Source organism: Platichthys flesus, chromosome 1 (genome assembly GCF_949316205.1).
Source record: "Platichthys flesus chromosome 1, fPlaFle2.1, whole genome shotgun sequence".
NCBI classification, from domain to species: Eukaryota; Metazoa; Chordata; class Actinopteri; order Pleuronectiformes; family Pleuronectidae; genus Platichthys; species Platichthys flesus.
The window spans coordinates 27883693-27905398 of NC_084945.1; the positions used below are offsets into that span (position 1 = coordinate 27883693).

A 21706-nucleotide genomic window follows, 5' to 3' on the forward strand; every position below is an offset into this window, starting at 1 on the left:
TTTGCATGAGTGTGTCTGTGCATGTGTTTGGGACAAATAAATGTATCTTAAATCTCTTAAATCTCTCTTTTTATAGCTGCAAGATCACCATTGCGTCAGTCAAATAATCAGGTGGATTAGAAAACTGACAGCCAGTCAGAAGGACATGACTTCATTTGCCCTGTTAGGCTACTTTGTTGCTCAATATGTTCCAATATATTTTAACACAAACTAATATGTCAACAATCTTTCTAACCTTATCTAATGACAGAGCCACAGAAGGCCTCACATCCCTTTTACCACCAGCCAGGTTGAAATGGGAAAGAATTGTACAATTAATATGGAAACAAAATATATGAACAGTGTTGAACATCGATCCCCCCCCCCCCCCCCCCCCAATGCACTTGAGTAACTGTAAAATGTGGCAACATAACAGTTGAGTTTTTACAACGAAAGAGTTGAAGTTTAACACAATTCTTTCTGTTTGTGTGGAGAAGTGACTTATTTTCATCCTTCACAATTTGTCACCATCCATTCTTCAAATTAATTAAATTGAAAAGGCATTAATTGTTGTCATTCATCTAACACAGTGATTCCCAAAGTGGGGGGCGCGAACACTCTCCAGGGGGGGTGCGATGTCACAGACGGAGAAAAAAACGACCGACGACCTGTCACTGGTTGGTGAAAGCTCCCTCAGTGGTGAAATGCAAGTCGCTCACAGCCACACATACAACCACTCTCAAAAGAGGGGAGGCAATCGTTAATTTCCTTGACTAATTCATCCAAGACAGTGGGCCCCAACTACCCCTAACCAGCTTTGGGGGGGCCCAGATTGCAAAAGTTTGAGAACCCCTAATCTAATCACTTAGGTCAGAAAGAGGAATTTGCTGTTAAGCCATATTGTACCAGCTCTGGTTGTATCAAAATGTTATATATCTCATCATCTTTCAGGTTTTAAATCTATCGCACGTTTCCTCATGAAATCTTTATTGTACGACAATTTACTACCGGCATGTAGAATATACAAATATGTGGACGGTTAACCACATCACTTCAGATTTTAAATGCAATTTTATGTGATGCCATGAGTCAGTCTGATGGACTGTTTACATGTTTAATGCGAGTCATCAGACAAACAGGTCAAAGGAGACACAGATTTTGTTAGTTGACAAACTTTTGGAATCTCGCCTTTATGGTAAAAAATTTGATGTTTTCATAATTCAAGAAAAAACATAAGCCCAAAATATATGACAGCCAGTCAATATATTAATAATGATACAATTTTATTATATTTATAAGCTGTGTGTAAAATTAACAAAATGCACATATCTATTGTTAATTTCAATTTTATTTCAGTAAATGACAATGATATTTGCTATTTAATCTTCTTTATCTGATTTACAAGTGGGTTTTACACACAGATTCAAAAAGGGAGAGAAATTGGTTAAGTGTCCTCAACAAATCATCAATAGCTAAAAATAAAAAGAAGAGAGAGATCAGCAGACACTGTCAGATGCTGCAGCAAATAATTCCAAAATTTTACACACAAGCAGTACATGGTTACGTACTCAGTATGGCAAGTTGTCAAGCATCTACAATCCTGAGGAATTGCTGCAGATCCCCCAGGATTTCACAGATCTAGAATTTGTTTTGACAAAGTCAGACATTATAGTTGGCGGGGATCAATGTAGAGTAAATCAGGCCTTATGGTAAAAGCATACTAGAGCATGCAAATACATGCTATAGTTCTGAGCGTGTCAATTCATTGATGAGAAGTCCAGATATAAACTAATACACATGATATGGAGAGACATTTATGATGGAATCAAAAAGAAGCACTACTAAGAAGTGAGAGGATATAGGATCTTTTGAAAAAATATGAAATATTTCCCACATACAAATGATTAGACTTTAGGTGGTTTACTTGCAGCCCAGCAGGGATGGCGTAAGAACTAAGGTTCATGCAATGCTGGCACAATCATAAACTGAACTGACATAAGTTCCCACAGACAAAGCATGATGTGATGAAAAGGTGCTCCACTCAGTAACATTTGTCAGAATTTCTTTAGTGGGAATAAAAGTATCTGTGTCATTCCTGCAGGGCTAAAGTTTTCATGTGGTTCAATTTGTTTAGACTTGGTCAGTGCCATCCTGTTTACATGTGCCACACAGCCTTCCTAAAGAACAGCAGAGTTATTCATTATTCAGATTTGGAAACTAGCTCACGTGTCACACAGCTGTAACACAACTACAATGTTGTGTAGCCTTTATACGCTCAGCTAGTAAATCCACTTTTCAGTATGGAAAGATGTGGACAAGTGAGGGGTTGATGACTCAGTGTATACACCTATCACAGCTAGAAAGTCTACTATCAACAATAACGTGATGCAGGTTAAAGACAAATTGGTCAAGTATGAATTCATAAAGGAATGATGCCTGAGACTTGCCACATTTGCAAATCGAAGCTAAGTACAATGTTGCTGACACACATTTCTTAAAATGTAACATCTCCAACCAGTTGCAGATAATAGTTCTGTTCCTAAGGGAAAGTGAGGAGGAAATGATGCCAAAAATGAATAATAATAATAAAATAAAAAAAATAAAGGGCTGAGTTCTTTTAGCATTTCTTGATGTTTATTTTTATCCCTCGCCTTTTGTGTGTCCATGTGAGTGTGTGTAGTTTTATACTCATAATATAGTGAGACATCTATATGGATGGGCTTCTCATCATTCCAACCTGCCTAGTTTTAAAGGACCAGGCCCTCATAAGCAGGACCCTCGGTCTCAGGGGATTCCCTCTGCAGGCGAAGATGCTCCAGTGTGTTGTGGAAGTGTTTGTTGATCTGCTCCGTTTCCTCACTCGCCTCCAGATTGGGAAGATCTTCCCTTATCTTTTGGATCAGCTGATTTAATACCTGGACAGTCACCTGGATGGTTGGAGGATGGAGGACATTATATGTGTGAAGTGATGTTTACAGAACTTGTACAGACTGCATTAACATTATACAGAAGGAATGTGTTTTGAGGTTTAAAACAGTCTACAACAGATTTATTATTTTTGGTGAGGAAGTTTGACATTTGTTCAGTCCTACCGCGTCGTTTTCTCTCTCATAGAAGCAGACGTATCTGTTGAGGATTTCAATGAAAAGCTGGACTTGCAGCGATGGGTCCATGCACTGGTTGGCAATCTTCAGGGCTTTCTTTAGACACTCCATCACCCGCTTACCATCACGTATCTAAAAGGTGCAATAGTACTTGTTAGCCACAACAGCTGTTGAAACAGATTAAAGTGTCCATACCATGATCTTTCAAACTTCTGAGTATCGTTCGGGGAGCCGGCTAGCGTTAGCTCGCTGCTGCTACCAGTCAGACATGTAAGTGGCCGCATAAACATGCCGATCGTTGAGGGGGAGACCCACGGGACACCTTTAAACGTTGACTCAACAGTGTGGAAGGATGCTGCTGCTGCGCCAGCTCCCACTGCTCCCACTGCGGGGCTGCGCTGGGGAGTTGGGGTGCTGGAGCTCTCGCAGCCAGACTTTGGCCAACCTGACTCTAGTTCAAAACAATATTACATTACATTTCATTTAGGTGACGGTATTATCCAAAGCCACCTTATGATAAGTGTATTCAACCCCAAGGGTACAGACCCAGGACAACAAGAATCAAGAAAGTACAATTTCTTCAAAATAAAGCGAAACTACAAAGTGCTATAAGTAAGTGCCATCAAAGTGCTACTAAAGTGTTAGTTTGTAGTGTTAGTGTTAGATTCAAAGTATAATCAGAAGAGATGTGTTTTTAGTTTTCGGCAGAAGATGTATAAACTTTCTGATGTACGGATGACGATGGGGAGCTCATTCCACCATTTAGGAGCCAGGACAGAAAACAGTCGTGATTTTGATGAGTGTTTAGCTCGCAGTGAGGGAGGAACGAGCTGATTGGCCGAAGTAGAGCGGAGTGAACGTGCTGGGCTGTAACGTGTGACCATGTCCTGAATATAGACTGGACCTGATCCATTCACAGCTTATGGTTGTAAGATTGTATCTTTTTCTCCAGTAGCCATATTTCTACAGAGGTAATGGATAGCTAAAAATCTGGGCGCTTGTATCTCGTGAAGGAGGGAGGGGGGCGGGGCACTCAATACCGGTCAATATGAGGAGGGCGGTTTTATACAGGGTAAAAAGGTGCTGTTTTAAATTATCCTTGTGGTATTTTGATAAAAATATGTTACAGACATTTCATTAAGACCCCAAGGAACCATATCAACTGTGGTAAGATGGGCATACGATGGGTCCTTTAAAGCTTTATTGTGTGGACGCCATTGAAACAACAACCTACCCCACACAGAATGTGCTGGGGCACATTCTCGGAGCCCAAGACATTAAGTTCCCTTTGGCATACAAATATACATTCAGTCAGTTGTAGCCTGGTCTATGACTTTACATAAGAATGGAGAAAGTGTCTCAACTTTCTCCCACTATACAAAATGGAGGCAAAAACATGTCAGCTCTTTGGGCCGCCATCTTTCACTGTTGATGCCATTTGTAGCCACAGTCACGTGGTTATCATTGGGTGGAGCAGTGGGCTTAAGTTTCAATTTTCAATTAAATCCTCAAACCAAACGAGTCAATCATGACATATGACACTGTTTTTATAGCAACAAATAACTGGTCAATATGAGCAAATCAAGAGTACACACCTCTTCACCGTTTTTTTCAGTGCTGCGACCTGACCAGAAGAGATGGGCGCAGATGCTAACGGCTCGGCACTGGTCAGGCTTCTTCAGGAGCTTGGAGGCAGCTAGTGCACACTGAGTCCTCAGTGGCTCGTGGTTTTCCTCACTGAAACAACGCATTCGCTCAAAGGTACCGATGATTAGTGTGATGGCTGCCAACTGGGCTTTGGAGTCACTTATCTCATCCTCATATAGGGAGAAGGCCTGGTGAGGAAGGGGAAGGGTTGAGCAATAAGAGAAATAAGGGGAAAGGTGGGGTCAGTGAGGAAGGAGAGAGAGAGAGAGAGAATAATACAAATAAGACAAAGGATGGTCAAAGGAGAGAGCTACAGAATAAGTATTTTAGATTAACAGAGACAAAACAAAAATATAAATAAATAAAAATCTAAGAAAATTGCTTTTCAGCCTTGGCCTAGTCAACCTCTTTTGAATGAAACTGCTCACAGATGCGTATCTACCCCCCCCCCCTCCCCAAAAAAAACAATGCTTAAATTCATATTTAAATTTGTTTAACATTTCACTCATCCCAACAACATCAAATCCTCTGCCTCCTGTAATGTGACACTGCTGCAGCACTGAGCCAACACCTTGAATTTATGAATGACGCCATCATGGCTGATATATAAAAATGAACCAAGTAGGTTTAAGGTCTATAAAACAATGGTATGAACAATGGAGCCAATTGGAAGATATGTAATCAGTGTCTGCCTGACATCTGTGTATATACTGTATGAAATGTGCAACTGTAGCTTTCACCCTAATCCGTACTCGAATATAAGGCCAAAAGGAGACACGGTTTGTTGTTTTATATAGAAATGCATCATTTACCCTTTATAATTATAATTATATTATAATTATCGTCTCATTTACAAGAGGATCCTAACACTTGGTTTAATCTTTGTTCACTTTCACACCTATACTTTGGCTGGTTTCACTGTGTGGACATGATGTAAGGCTGAACTCTTAATAGAGTCAAAGAACTGACAGTCCTTTACTACCTGGGACATGAACTCATATGCTACAGTCTCATGGTTCTCAAAGCCGATCTCGCCTGCAGCCAGCGCCCCCTGCAAGAAGAGTCGAAGAGGCAGCTCAGCAAGCTCAGCCTTGATAAGTGCACTGATGGTCTGGTGGGCGAAGGAAAAGATCTTCTGACACTTCTTTTCCCACTTGTCATCCTGAGGACAGACACATTTGGGATAATTTAATAACAGTACAGACAAAACCACAAAGCATGCAAGGTGTAGTGAACAGTGTGGTTTGCTCACCAGGGAGGAGGTTTCCTTGTATCTGAAGGCCAGCTGGTAGGCAGCGAACACCAGAGGAGGGAGTGTGTAGCGAATCCTTTGGTTTCCACCGGCCCCAAAGTGTTTTCGGGCTGTGTTCAGAATCTGACCAAAAAAAGCTGAAAGTTACCTTCAATTAACAAAACAGACCTACTGTTTGCCAGCCATGTTTGGGATTATTCAGTTAAAGAACTAAGACAAAGATAAACATTTTCCTGTAGAGTTTCAAAGTTTTAAATAAAGTTTAATACTTATAGGGCAGCTACTGTCAGCATTCATTTTCATTCAGTAAATTAATTTATAAATTCCTCAATCAATTATTTTCCTTACAGTTCAATACTCTCAATTGACCAAGGAGGGAAAATATTAAAGAGGAAACACTTTGTTATAACTTCCGATGTATTCAGCATTAATATAAAGGCCAGCACAGTAGAATGTGGTAAAATCTACTACATGAGATAAAAACTAAAAAAAATTGAATGGTGAGGACTCACAAGGTACTGTTGATCTGGATCTTCAGAGTGTAGAAGGTGAATGAAACGACCCACAAGGCTTTGCTCCTCAGCAAAGTCCTCAGGGTCAGGATCATCAGCTGGCTGGTCTGGCTGGTCCTGGATCAGCGTGGATGCCAAAGTCAAAATGGAATCCACCTAAAGACATCGGAGAGGGAGAAATTATTTACTTTTCAACATTTTTCCCACTGCTTTTGGCTGAGAGAGTGAATCACTCTGAGGTCATGTATCAGAGTCCAGCATAAAGCAGCTCAAGTGAGTCAGAGTAGCATGAGAGGACCACAGTCAGGCGTTAACCCGAATAAACATGAGGTAATGATGCCCTGTTCTCGCCAATTAATCTGATTCTACATCTAATCATAGTTTTCTACAGTTGGGTATATGTCTAGTCTCCTGTTTACCTTTTCTATCAGCATAAACCTGGCTTCAGGTCTTGCCAATGAAAGACTAGTTAATTTGGAGTAGTTGTAAAAAAATAGAAAAAAAAAACCTAGAACTTCTGATAATAAAAACATAAAATAAAATGCGAGAGGAACAGAAACTGGATAAATCCTTCTTTTCAAATTAAGTGAGACTGATTTAAAATAAGGACCGGAGTTTGAGTATAATGATCTGTCATGAATGTAGGATTAATTTCAGGACCAGTATGTAAGACTGTATTACTCTTAGCCGAGTGTACCTAATAAACTACAAACAAGCAGAATGACATCCTTGTGCTGTAGCTTGGAATCTGACCTGTTCCTGGGCCACAATGGTGGTGTTGTATTCCAGCGTGTTGCTCAGCACATAGCAACTCATGCTCTTGCGTGACTCGTAGTCAAAGTACTCGAAGAGTGGTGGAAAGTGCTTGAGCTGCAACACGGTCAGGATGTTGTTATAGGTGTCCACTGGGATCTTCAACAGTCTGGTGAGCTCCTTTGACACTGCACTGCTGGTCGCTATGCTGCAAATGGGATAAAGAGTATGCACGGTAGTATCCAGCTTCCTGACAATTTTCCACTCATGCCAACTAATATAACTTCCAGTTTTTTGTTATTTGACTAAAGACTGCATTTGCATCTACTTGAGACATTTATGTTTTAATAATACTACCCTTCAACCCTGCTATTTGACGAATATTATGCCTTGCAGCTTAGAAGAATGACTGTATAACATTAATAAATGGAAAAATCTTGAACCCACCAATAATGCCTTGTAATATAGTGGTACCCATGACGATTCAGAACAGCCCAAATACATAGCATTTCTTATACCCCTGTGTTTCAAGTGTATGGATACTTACTGTTCCAAGTTGAGCTTGTTGAATATCTCCACAGTGCTCTCCAGGACCTTATCTACATAGTCAACACGGTCAGGGTAACACTTCATGGCCAAATTGATGAGGGACACTTGCAGAGAGACCACATCCTCTGATGGCATGTCCTGGCGAGACTGAAGGAGGTAGAACATACAATACAAGCATCAGCGTTGTCAGTCTAGCATTTGTTTGAAACTTTAACTTGAAGTCAGTAGAGCTTGAGAGGGACAGTGTAGTAAAAACATTCTGCTGGTTTATCATACTGCAGGGAGCTGACATGACTGAACGTTCAAAACCCATGTAGATCAGTAATGGGATGATTAGATTTACTCCACTTTTTTTGTTTTATCTCATGTGTAAACATCTCTCTGCACAACGAGCTGCTACATTCTGCATTAAACCCACTTCCTGTCGCTCTGTGAGCTTTGCTCAGGCAAAAAAAAAAAGATTAGGTCAATCATGCCCAGCGTTCTTATACAGATAAACTGGTAGCTTCTTAGACGAGGAAAGTTAAACATTAGTTTTGACACTTCAGATTTGCTTTGTCTAAATTCTACTGAATGACTAAATAAAGTGCATTGCAATCAGCAACACAATGACAGTGGGCATGATTGAGTCAGTTTCCCGAAACCCACGCTTGTGTAGAAAATGAGCAGCAAAAACCAGGGACAACAGATATCAAAACAGCCAAGTTTTATTGGAACCATAAAGTGCAGTCATCAGGCCCTCGAATGCTTGTCCTTGAGTTGAGTGAAGTGACTGCAATTAATTGTTATTAATGGGACTGTTACAGAAGGTTGATTCAGGTAAAGTGGAGTAGAAGGGGAAAAAACACATGTGGCTATTAATCATGTTAAATAATAAATCCTGCCTGAATGTGACTTAAACCAGCATTTTTATATTCTTACATACTAATTAAATTTTCTTACACAGCAGGTTAAACTAATATATCCTACCTGAATAACAGTGGCCACTTGTTGAGAGAAGATGTCAAACAGTTTGATCTCAGCTGGAATGCCGGGGCCGTCTTCTCGATGAGCAAACAGAGCGAGTCTGGAAAAAAGAAAAAGATTAAAGCCTAGTAGATTTATGCTTGTAAGGTCACTAACAGGGAGCAAATAGGTCGTCCTGTTTATTCTTCTTTATAGAGTAATAATAAATCCACTTTTTTATTTAGTAAACCAACATGTACACTCCCCTTATTTTACCATTTGTTGATGGGGAGAGCGTGGCCTAGGGTATAGAGCGGGTGCTCTGCAACAAGAAGGTTGCCGGTTCGAATCCCACTCTATCCCATCTGCATGCCTAAGTGTCCTTGGCAAGATACTGAACCCCTAGATGGCCCCTCATAAAAAAATGATGAGTGTTCTAAAAATGTAAGTCGCTTTGGATAAAAGCGTCAGCTAAATGACATGTAATGTAATCCAGGACACTATAATATAACATTAACTACAGGAGAGGTTATTTCTCTTTTACAGAAAAATACATTAAAACTTTTATATACATATGTTTGAGACATAATGGAAAGGATTTGTAGTTAGATTAAACTGAAATATTATACAATATTTTACACTTGTGTGTTTCTCTTCATTGTGTCTTTTGCTCAGCTATTATATTGGATATTATATTGAATGTATTTTTCAGTCACTACAAGGACACAAACAATCCATAGCAGTTAATTTAGAATTAGTTCATTTCGCTTTAACAAAAGCTGCAAATGCAAATATTGACAACAAAAAAGGTATTTAGAGAGTTTCTAATTATTTAGACTTAGTTGGTTTACACTATATCCGACTCTACCTGTCAATGAGGGCGATGATGATGTTCTTGACGTTGACGTGTTGATGAAGCTCAGCACAGGAGCGCAGGAAAGGGTTCAGGGTCTGAAGGTGGAACTCATCGGGAAAAACCTGACAAGACAAGAGTTTTTTAGACCTGAACTTTGGAACTGGGCTTTTATATTATCTATTTATCTATGAAACTAATATGAAGGTTGGAGTTTCAAACAAGAAACTGACAATGTTATAATTCTAGTTGTATTTAGGATTCAAGGCCTGGTTGAATATCAATTTATAGCCATTGATAATTTTACGTTAAATTAACATAATATTTTCACTGACGTAGAATCAAAATAGACCTTTCATACATGCTTTAGTTACGAATTTAGATTAATTGATCGTGAAACACCATGAGGGAGGGGCATATCTGCAGTGTCTTTAGGAACCTCTAACCTACAGACACTGATCAGACCATATAATTAAACACTCACATACATTTTACAACTACAGGGGCTGGGGTTCAGACAGGATGAAATACATTGATCCATTAATATGAGACGTCTGTCCCTGTGGTTGTATCGAGTCCAATCCAGATCCAATAACTACCAAACAAAATTCTGATTTCCCCTCCACCTTCTGCTCACATATGTACACTCTTTCTATTTCTCTCTATTTTGTTTTGTCATTTCCTCACCTTGTATAGCGATTGTAAAGTAAAATGTCAATCGATACATTTCCATAACTAATAGAAAAAAGGTTAATTGAAGCCAGTTAGCCCAGAGCTTGTATCGGACCAGTCAACTTCAAGACTGCCTATTAATTGTATTGTATCCACTGGGATAATTTCTACATAAAGTAACATGAGGCCAGTGTTTGAAGAAGTCAGCAGGCTGCTGGGATCACTCGCGTTCATGTGATAGTGAGTGTAAAAAAGAAACTGTATTGAATGTGGATTGGTCAAGTCCACATCATGGCCAGAAACAGATCAGTTCAATAAGGTCAATGGTGGCATCAACACAGAGGGTTAGTACCTGAATGATGCACTCCATTAGATACTCCTGAGCCAACGGGTCTCTGCAGTTCACAACCTGCTCCAGCACTCCAGCAAGAACAATCTGTGCAGAGGGAAAACAGAGAGATATGAGTTTACCCACATAGTTTTGTAATTGAAATTTGTGTAACAAGATACAAGAAACATAAATCACATTGGCTTATCCTTGAAATTAAGTGCTAATAGAAAATTCACACGTAACTTCCCTACATACATATCACATATCACATACATACATATGTGCCGTAGATTTTCCCTTTCCGTCACAAAAGCAATATTTCAGAGTGACGTGTATGGAAGTAAATCTGTGTCATCGGGATATGAAAAAGACATTGAATTTCTAGCACTGAATATTTATGCATGGAAATTATGTATTTGAATGTTTTTCAACGTTTAAAATTCAACCGCAAAAAATTCAACCTCAAAAAATTCAACCGCAAAAAATTCAACCTCAAAAAATTCAACCTCAAAAAATTCAACTGCAACATCCGGGGATCCAAGGAGGAGCAATCGATTCCAGATTCAAGATCGGGAGCGTGCGTGAGGTGCTTCGGTGAGTGTTTAAACTCTTCTATATGCCATCGGTGTAGTTTGTTTCTGTAAGATGTAGTAATAGACAGCTGACATGTGTACATTCACAGACTTTATTGGACATAAACTAAGTGGAACTTAAACGAGATGACGTTCGGATTTTTTTTTTCCGAATGGGCCAGTGACTGGCATGGGTAACGCCAGGATTTCAATTTTGGATGGGCCACTATTTAATAGGAAAAATAATACTTATTATATGATCCCTGCCTGACTTGTTTGTGTTTATCAATGTCTTTTTGTTTCAAATCCCGATGACACAGATTTACTTCCATAGACGTGGCTGTAGAACAAACTGTCAACGTATTTTGATGAAGAACTCATCTAGGAACACAAAATTAACCTATTTAACCGTCCAATGGAGTAATTCTGAAGCAGGATCTATATCATGCCCAGCTGGGAAGCAGCTTGTTGTGTCAGTCTACAAACTTAACACTAACTCAGGCTGCTGTGATGCAGAGCTCGCCGCAGAGCTGGGACTTCCACAATCTGATTTGGATCTCCTGTGCAGCAGTTCACATTTCAGTCATTTTCACCATCCACATTCAAACTGAAAGCTCCTGATTAGTTAATTGTTACAGCCAAACACATACCTGTTTGTACTTGTCCACATTGACACCCTCCAGCTGGCTAAGGCGAACTAGGTTGGTGCCAACCAGAATCCTAAGTTCTTGTCGTTCCTTTTCTCTCTTTTCTCTGTCTCGGCTGTGACCCTGATGCTGCATTCGGACCCACAACTTGTTCATTTCCGCAAAGTTCAGCAGGACAAAGTCAATGGAGTCATTGATATCCCCAGTCATCTCCTCTGATCCCCTGTGGAGTAAAGACAGTTCATTACGAGGAAGCTTGTAAAATGAAAAGCATAATCTGAGTGCTTAACTATTATGTATATACACTATATTTGTCTCACATCAGTTTCATAATCATATTTTTACAACATAACATCTCTAATGTAGTGTTTTTACTCTGATGCTTCACCGTAGAACTGTGTGCAGGTCAGGTCTATATCGCCTTGGTACTGCTCCATCTCCGACACCTACTGTGGTGAGATTTCAAATCCCTGCCAGGGATCGGTACAACCAGGTCCCTGGTACCCAATTCTTCAGGTGGAGGGCCCACAGGGTGGGGACCCTGTGTAAGTTGAGCTGTGCCTGCCTGGACCTGTCTACTAGACACTTGGCAGTGAATTCCCCTCCCAGGTCTGACATTACGAGGGGAGCACAGTTTCCATGTATAAACTGGACAAAATGAAACATTCACAATAATCACCATTCTTTAGGATTGTTTGTTCTCAAATCTAACGACACCTTTTCTTGTTTATTAGAATCATAAGAGGTTTTTTTTATTTGTGTAATTCATACTTTGAAAACAGGAGACACAGAGTTCAAGAGGTGTCCTGGTGGCTCAAATATAAATCTCCTAATTTGAGACTTTTGTTTTGTTGAGTGTTATCTTCCTGTTAGTAAGTTATTCTTTATTATTACATTTTTCTGATAACAAAACTTAAATTAAATTTATGAACACATGAATTTCAAGCAATGAGCTACAAACCCTTTATTCTCTCCACCTTTAATTAACATGATGGATTAGTTTAAACTGAGCTTCACCAAAAATGTAAAATCTGACAATTAGATTTAAGGCGGAATTAGTGGGGGGAGTTTCCAACATACAGGACATTCTTGCTGTGAGAAAAAAATGCTGACCACTGTTACACCATCAACCATGTGCTGCAATCAGGGTGTTAGAAAAGAGATGGCATGAGAGTTCAGCATCTTGCTTCTCATCGCTGGTATTAATGCCTTTCTTTATCATTTATCTGTGAGTGAAAACATCAGATTCCATCACAGTCAGAGGAAGTTCATGTGTCCTGCTCATACAGTTCAGTTATTAAATCGTGCACAGCGTCCTTCCTGCCACTGCTGATAGCTCAGGTGAAGCATGTTTCAAAGAGACAGTCTGATACAGGAGTTTAATGTGGTGCTGAATTGAAAAAACTAAATGGAAAAATTTGACAGTAATAATGGACATTTACTGACAAAATTGTGAGTAGGATTCAGCTCTGTAGTGTATATTTGCATATAGAGTGGGCTAGATAAAGCTATTGTATGTGGTGAATTGGATCACCCAAGACGCATGTTAATCAGGCGTAGACCCTGTGATCGTATCGGCCGATAATTCTCCAAACAATCATTGATTAGCGATCGGCCCCCAAAGTCCTAATTGAAAAAACATTAGCTTAAATACAAACTTAAAGTTACCAGAGGGGTGGTCACACCAGGACAACATACTCTGAGAAGTGATAGGAGATACAAAGAGAAAAGGCTTGACTGGCTTACTCTGGCTGCTCTCCATCATCCGGCAAGATATTGCGGGTGCACTGCAACAGGTAGTTTCTGAGGAAGAGACCTCTGAGGGGGTGCTGGACACCACGACACATCTCGACCAGATCCTTTAAGATATCCTTACGAGACTGGGGGAAGGAGCGAACGTATACCACACCCACCGTGATTAACAGGTACCTGGGGAGAGAAGAGCAAAGAGTCTTGATCTGAGAAAATGTACATTTTTTCCGTAGAATGAAACCCAGATCATACACCAATTTGAAGCAGGTGAAGACATGGAAGTATAGACTCCTGCTCTGCACTGATGGTTTGGGCCCCAGGTCAATTTTTCCGCTCGTCGCAGTGTATCGCACCACAAAACATACTATAAATTTATATAAATGACATTCCATATGATTATAATAAAATATGCATCCATGCTGTTCCCCTGGAGTTTTAATTTCCCAGATTTTTCATCTGCCCATCCACTACAAGAAGACAGAGAGAGAAAGAGAGGGGTGGTGGGGGGGCTATAAAGACATCATCATTTACCCCCGAACACCTACATTGAACGGAGCATACAACAACCAGCGTAGAAAGCAGAATCACGGGCGAGAATGGCCGCTTTTCAGCGCTTCAGCGTCCGGTGTGAACTTGGCGCTAGTCTTTCTAATATTCATTAATTATCTAAATGAGGCTAACTTACTTATAATGACATATTCAAAATGACATTTACTTTATTTGGACTAGTTTTTCTATTTGATTTGTTGGATATTTGGCTTAAGTTGAGTAGTATTTCATTAATTGATTTTAGTTTTTAGATAGTGGATTCCTTTCCTCTAAACCACATCAGAGTGCATCAGTGAGATTAATCATTATTCCTGACTGGGTGATGCAGTTTTGTCAAACTAAATCTAACTATTAACTTTCTTTTATTGACTGATTATTTACATTATTTAATTTCTACTCAATTAGTTCTGTACTACTGTGTTTAGACAGTTCTAGCATTACTGTGGCCCCTAATGACAAAGAACATGCATCCTAATACAGGTACTCAACAAACACAGAAATAAAAATAGTGAGAAGTCAATATAGCAAGTTCTTTAGGAAGCTACAGGTAGTGATGTAGGCTCAACCTGGAATTGACTCGCAGTTTGCAATCCAACTCCTCAGATGGCCGGCTAGTCGATTTGAAACATTATCCAGGCGAAAACATTACAATCAAAGCAAGAGCTTCATGCAATTTACTACTGGCTGAGCTAGATACCTAACAATTATATGTTTTACTATATTACAAATATTTGTTACATAACTAGTTCAAATATATAAAATTCCATTATAAATAAATGCATACAAATCAAATGAACAGAGGTAGTGTGGTCAATAATAATTTTATTAGCATATTCATGGAACCATCCCTCCCAACAACCAAGACAATTTAATATTATTATTTATTTATTACATTTAAATTTAATGTAAATTATTTAGGATAATCCTTTGCTGACTAGTAGAAAAATTTTTGCTTGGTGACAAAAGAGACACATAACAAAAGTCACCAATCTGAACTGTTAACGGTTAACTATGCGTTTGTTTTCCTGCTTTAAATATTTTTATTTCAATTTGTCTGACTTTAATTTGTTCATCATGCAATGGCCTTAGAGTACAATAGTCAAAGAGTAAGGCAAGCTTCATGCGAACATTGCTTGTGTGTCAATAGAAGCTGATAGTGACAGAAGCCCCATCCAGGTAAATAATCACAGATCACCAAAGTACACAACAATGCAAACTCAATGCTAAACCCTGATAACCATTGATTCACATCAGTGTCTGAGTAGAGGCTCAGAGAGTCACAGTCAGAACACAGACTGCAAGGCCTGTCTATATTTAAATATCTGAAGCTACCTCCTGATTGATGGTAGGACAGTTCATGTGATACTCACAGTCTGGGGATGATGTTCCCTGCATACTGGACCAGCTCATACAGATCTGCTACCTTGCGTCCCTTGGCGAACTCATCAGTCAAATAAACCTCCAGGTAGTGGAGTTCGTCAGAGATGGCCATATCTGAAAAGACTGTTAGGGACTAGTAACAATACATTTTAACAGGCATTACTGCCCTAATATGCTGCTCACATTACTCTTACTGCATGGACAAAGTGCAAGAGTGATTCACACTATGTTGTGTTCACCCATAAACCTAAAAAGTATCTGGGAGTTTTTGGCTGCTTCGGGTGTGTTAGTGTTGTGCTGGGCACGTAATTTACATACAGACATAATTTACAGACGTTCTGACGTCAATATGATCCGAAACATGAGAAAGTTGTTCATTTCTAATTGTTAAGTCCCATTTCTCACAATTTAGAATCTAGTGGTTGTTCCTGCAGGGCTCAGTATGAAAGATACGAGCAGATGTTGAAAACATATCTTCAGTTCTGTACCATAGCGTCATCAGCGGTTTCTGCCTTTTAATCACAAGATACCCTCTTCTAAGGCCGGCCAACCAGAGGCCTATCAGACCTGGGTGTATGTCCCTCATATCTTGGGGCCCAGATGGGGTCATCCTCCTGATCCAGAGCCACTCGCTGCAGTGTTCTGCAGTGTGTGATGTTTCTTTTATGTTGTGGCACAGGGCTTGATGTAGGATTTTGCAATTATACCCCTGCAGCCAGCATCCACTGGGTGCAATATTGCTTTCCAGCCAAGTTGTCCTGCCTCTCATACCATCTCTTATTTTTTTTTACATCTGTGACATAAGGGACATTTTCTGAAAAGTTGGGCAAGAATGTCCACATATCAGGTGTAGTCAAAAGAGGAGCTGTCAATCACCATGTATGCTGAAGATCCTGATGGAGTTACTTATGTTATTTGAATTTTCACCTAGAGTTTATATTTTTCAGAAAGAATAACACAATCAAGATAATTGAATGATTGAAGCAAATGGTTTTCCTGGTGTTAAGGTAATACAATCTTGGTTGTTGAGAGAAAGGTCTGCACTATCAAGACAGTCATACATGTTTAGAGAAGATTTAACATTAATTATGCTGTCAAAAAAAAAAAACGTTCTAAAGTTACCAAAAAAAACATAACAAAGTGTAGCATCTGTCTTCATCCACAACTGCAAAGGATACAGAGCTCATAGTAGCTCTTTGGAGAGAGCATGGAGGTCCTCAGCTCCCCCAGCATGTTAGAGGCATGCTTCAGAGCATCCATAAGCTTGTTCTTGTCCTGCAAACAAAGAGTCACGCTATGAACAAATAGATATATAGCATTATATAATATAATTTAAGTGTATGACAAGTATTAACTGTAACCTCTGTTTACTCCCTTGGTATGAATGTCATTAGAAATTGTTGACAGTCTCCATTTACGAAGAGAATCTTATTTTATCCATCCACCCAGGAATATCTTAGTAAGGTCATCCACAGTAGTCTCAATACTCTTTGAAATAGATATCCAACAGAATGAACAAAATGTATCTTAGTGTTCAGACAATATAAATTTTGTTTAAAATTAGGAATAGGAAATTTCTATTTGATCAATAATCATAACTGGGCAGTAATTCATTGATCTAGAACCCAGCTCACAAAAATGGACAAAACCTTAACCCAATTCTTAACCTAACTCCTCAGCAGACTGAATGACTCATATATAGACTTGCAGGTTGACGACAATATGTCCTCTTTCACATAAGGGCTGCACGATTATGGCCAAAATCATAATCACGATTATTTTGATCAATATTGAGATCACGATTATTTATTAATTTTAGGGACAACATATTTTTATTGCACTTTCACATTTAAATGAACAAGAACACTTCTTCCACTTCCATTGTTGTGCTGAATTCCAGCTAATGTACACGTCTTTGCATCAAAATAGAATTTATACCGTTCTTATTCACCTGAAGCAAAACATAAATTAAAATTTTCCCCAAAATAAAGGACTAACAAAAAATAAATATGCCATCACAGAATGCAAACAAATGAAAACAATTCAGGCCTATGCAGACAAGGCATAACAAGGTGTCCGTGTTTTCCCTTCAGCAACAGGGGTTCTAAAGGTTGATCAGCTCATCACAAATTATCACCACCATGACAATGATTTTAACAGACTGAAGTGGCCCCTACCAGACATCGCTTCATCTGGAAAGACTGGACCTTGACAGCCTGCACAGCTTCATCCAGAAGCTTCTCCTGCTCATCCTGGGGAGACTGCGTGGTCGGCTGGAGGAGGAAACAAAACTTCTTTAAATCTTGGATGTTCTACATATTAAAATTAGATCTGTGAAAAATAACGCGTTAACCCGTTATGATTGAATTACATGATTCATTTGTGTGGTTTTTTTGACGCATTTAACGCATGCGCAGAAGGACCTTCTAATATACCCACAATTCCGCCCACTCTTCACTAGTCGCCACTCTGATGCAGTCAGACGGCAGCTATTCAAACAAGCAAACCTGGGGACCTTCTTGATGGGAAGATCGTGTTCCAAAAAACAAACATTGAACATTCAATAAAACCAATGTGATATGCACAATCTGCGATTCATATAACATTGATATGCACAAGACGCTATCATTTCACCGTAACAATACCCGCCACAACCACCTCAACGCGAAGCATGCGTTGGTCGGCGAGGGGCGTTCAAGTGGAATGCGCCAAACCAGACTCACAGGACACATTGTGCAAAAGAAGCGGTCAGCTTTACTGTCAGAGAATGTGAACAAGTTAGTTTGCCTCCCCAACTGGCTAAAGAAAGACTAGCTAAAGGGGCCTTTAGAGGCATTAGATTGTGCCATGATGTGGTTAATTGTTGTTTGACAAAAAATAGAAAAAAAAAATTCAACCATCCTATAAAAAGAATGGCTAAGAAATATATTTTGTTCTTTGGCATTGATCAGGAAAACAGACCTTCATCATATGTTATGTTATTTCTTCATAAACATTATGACTGGAAAAGAACAAATATTATGAACATCGATATCACATTATCTGGTTCTTATTCTGGAGACATTATAATAAAATCCACACAAACTTAAAGTGCAAATTCAACCTTTTGGCTGAAGTTTTTCTTCCTGAAAAAAAAAAGGCCTTAATAATGCAATGCAAGGAGGCGGGGCTAGGACATGCCCACATATCCTCAGCTCTTGCTCTCCCACACACTGACTTAGATGGATGGATGGACGGATGGATGGATGGATGGATGGATGGATGGATGGATGGAGAGATGGATAGATGGATAGATAGATAACTTTATTCATCCCTGAAGGGAAATTAAGTTGTCATAGCAGCCGGTATATTAGAATACAATAAAATACAATACCATAGCTTGCTAAAGCTAAGTCATCTAGGTTGTCTAAGACTCCAGTAGCAGCACAGACACTTTTGTGACAGAAGGTGCATGAGGTAAAGGCTTTTCGCCTCCAGAGTTTCCTGATGGCCAAGATCACAGTCTTTATGAAACAACCGGGGCTAATCCATGTCTGAGGGGCGTGGTGGTCCTGAGCCAGTGGTTCAAACGGTGTGTGAGAGAGAGACAGTCAAGGGGCAGGAGCGGATGGGGAAATCTTTAAATGGTAGACGATGTGGTGTTTTAAAGTTTAGTGTCAAAATAGATGTGAAAATGTGGGCAGTTCTGCATATTCTGGCGGTCAGGGGACCACCCACCAGCGTGGTTATCAACTTTTTAAAATAAAGGGAAGAAAATATCATGAATTAGAGACGTAAAGTCTCTAATTCATGATAGACGTAAAGTCCAATTATTGTTTCTGTGTCAAAGCTATGCCACGTAGCCTACGCACAGGGCAGAGCATTCATCGTCCACTGTTACCATCCTCTGGAGCTGTGTTCATGTGTGGATCGCAGCAGATATTCAGGCTGAAAACAAGGTGTAAATGACGTCCTGTCGAGTTGAATATGAATATGAATATGCTGGGTCTTACCGACACTTGGATGACGTCACAGGAGCAGTACGGAGGCCTTTTATGTTATTTACTGTTATGTTTTACGTTTGAAGAAGTGGTCACCATTTACTTCAATTGTATTGGATTTGGCAGCAACACTTTTTACCCCTGAAACTCCAGAAGAGTTGTGTGGACTCAAACACTCCACCCAACCCTGCATCGGCATAGTGGTGAGTAGATAAAGAGTTAATTAAAATTTTTGAGTTAACTATCCCTTTAATGATATATTAATACAGGCATTTGTGTTTTTCATAGTCATCAAAATTAGCTACAGCTCAAAAAGCACATCCAAATACGGTATCTCTTTAATGACTTTAAAACTGATGACAATACATACACCAGTTTACTGAGGCTTTTTATGGTGTAGCCTACTACCAGTGTTAAGTGTAAGTGAACATGTACATCACTGCACCGAACTAACCCCGAGCTCAGCTTGTCCAGTAACTACCACATGACACATTTCAAAACTAACTACAGTGTTCGAGTGTCGCTCGGGCGAGTCTGCGCTAAATCCAGTCGTGCATGTGTCGGTACATAAACACGTCTGAAATATAAAGGTGTTGTGCTCCCGCGGGGTGGCGGACATGGCGCCGCAGTTAACCACCAAACACCCGTTTCCACTTTGTTTTTGTTGAGTTCAGGCCACAATATATAGCCACTGTAACATATGACACAGCAAAGCGGAAGAACATGCTAAACAACAGCTAGCTGTCACCTGCTCCGTCCGGGAAATCTCCGACGCTGGAAATAGAGGCTCGCCTGACCCGATACGTTAAATGGAGATGACACGATGGCATTTTTTCGTATATATAACGATGATTAAATGAACATTAGCGAGAGAGGACTAGCTGCAGCCAGTTGGTAGCTTGTTAGCCTCGCTAGCCGCTGTCTGACGTTAGGCCACAGCAGCGCTCACTTTCTTGTCCAATTAGAGTTCCGGCTCACACACCGGAGTGTGGTTGTTCCACTGACCCACACTGAACACGGACCTGACCAAGGAGCAAACATGAGAACAGAAGGAAACAGTGTTAGGAAGGTGCTCACCATGATTATTAGCCGTGTATCAGATCAGTCGGAGACGCTGGCCTGTCATGTGACCAACATTCACGGTGCCTTCACGGTCCGCTCTCAGCGAGCAGCACATCACAGACCAGGCGTGGCCTCAGCTCCACTGTGGCCAGGATGTATATTCATGAAGTGAGCTGAACATCTGTACACATGTTGACTGTTCTAAACCCAACGACACTTATGAAGCACAAAAGCCCAGGTGGTCGCAGTTGATGTAAAAAGTTATGTAACATAGACATATATTTTGGGGGATGGATTGCCTTACAAGCAACCTGACGCCAGCACGCCATTCTTATAAGTCAGGAAAATCACCCTTTTACATTTTTTAACATTTTTCAAACGTCCCAACAATATGACACATAGATCAGGATACTACATATTAAAAGAGGAACAGGTGCAGCTGTGTAAATAGATACATCGTCTGCATTTACATACCTGTTAGCACTGTTTGTTTACTCGCCTCTGGAAAATCTGTAATAACTATATACGCATATCTTTATACAGTATACACTTGTCACTTGGGTATTCTTCTAATAAATCCCTTTAGTATTTATAGGATTGCATTTGTTTTAGTTTTTTAACATTGACCTTTTTTACTTTATTTAAACTGCCGATTTAAAGTTTCTTCTCTCCGTTGCATCTTGTTGTGCTGTTGAGCTGACCTGTCTTTCTCGTCCAACACTTGTCGTTGTAACTGTGACAAACAATGAAATTGGGTCAAGAAAAAAAACACGAAGCATGGTAAGTAGGAGACAAATAAACACGAAACCAAAACACTGTAAGGCAAGAAAGAAAGAAATGAATCATAAAATAAGGTAATACTATTAAAGTTCAAATAAAAAGGACGAGGGCTTGTTTTCTAAACTATATTATTCCTCTCCAATTATCATTGTTAAAATAATTATAATGATGATGACTATGTTGTTTTCAGTAGCTTACATAAACGTGAGAGGTTAAATAGGTTAAACCAGCAGATTTACTGATATAACCATGAGTTAATATTCAGAATACACAAGGAAAGTAAGTTTACCCCAAACTGTGTCTAAATTAAACTAATAAAAGCAAATATTGTCAGAGATTATCAATTAAACTGTGATGTAAATGTTTATGGTGAAATTTCTAACATCT

General features: G+C 39.6%; 1 protein-coding gene across 1 annotated transcript; it reads right to left on the minus strand.

The window, feature by feature from the left end:
- Window positions 1-1245: 1245 nt before the first annotated feature.
- On the minus strand, window positions 1246-20692 carry vps35 (VPS35 retromer complex component). The gene is made up of 17 exons (XM_062390425.1): window positions 20555-20692; window positions 17675-17770; window positions 16676-16772; window positions 15488-15611; window positions 13563-13745; window positions 11820-12039; window positions 10619-10702; window positions 9610-9719; window positions 8766-8862; window positions 7795-7943; window positions 7248-7455; window positions 6495-6650; window positions 5983-6105; window positions 5713-5892; window positions 4679-4918; window positions 3072-3215; window positions 1246-2906 (listed from the first exon to the last, which is right to left on the minus strand). The coding sequence occupies exons 1-17, from the start codon at window positions 20555-20557 to the stop codon at window positions 2727-2729; spliced, it is 2394 nt and encodes a 797-aa protein (XP_062246409.1). The 5' UTR covers window positions 20558-20692; the 3' UTR covers window positions 1246-2726.
- Between the last annotated feature and the right edge of the window lie 1014 nt (window positions 20693-21706).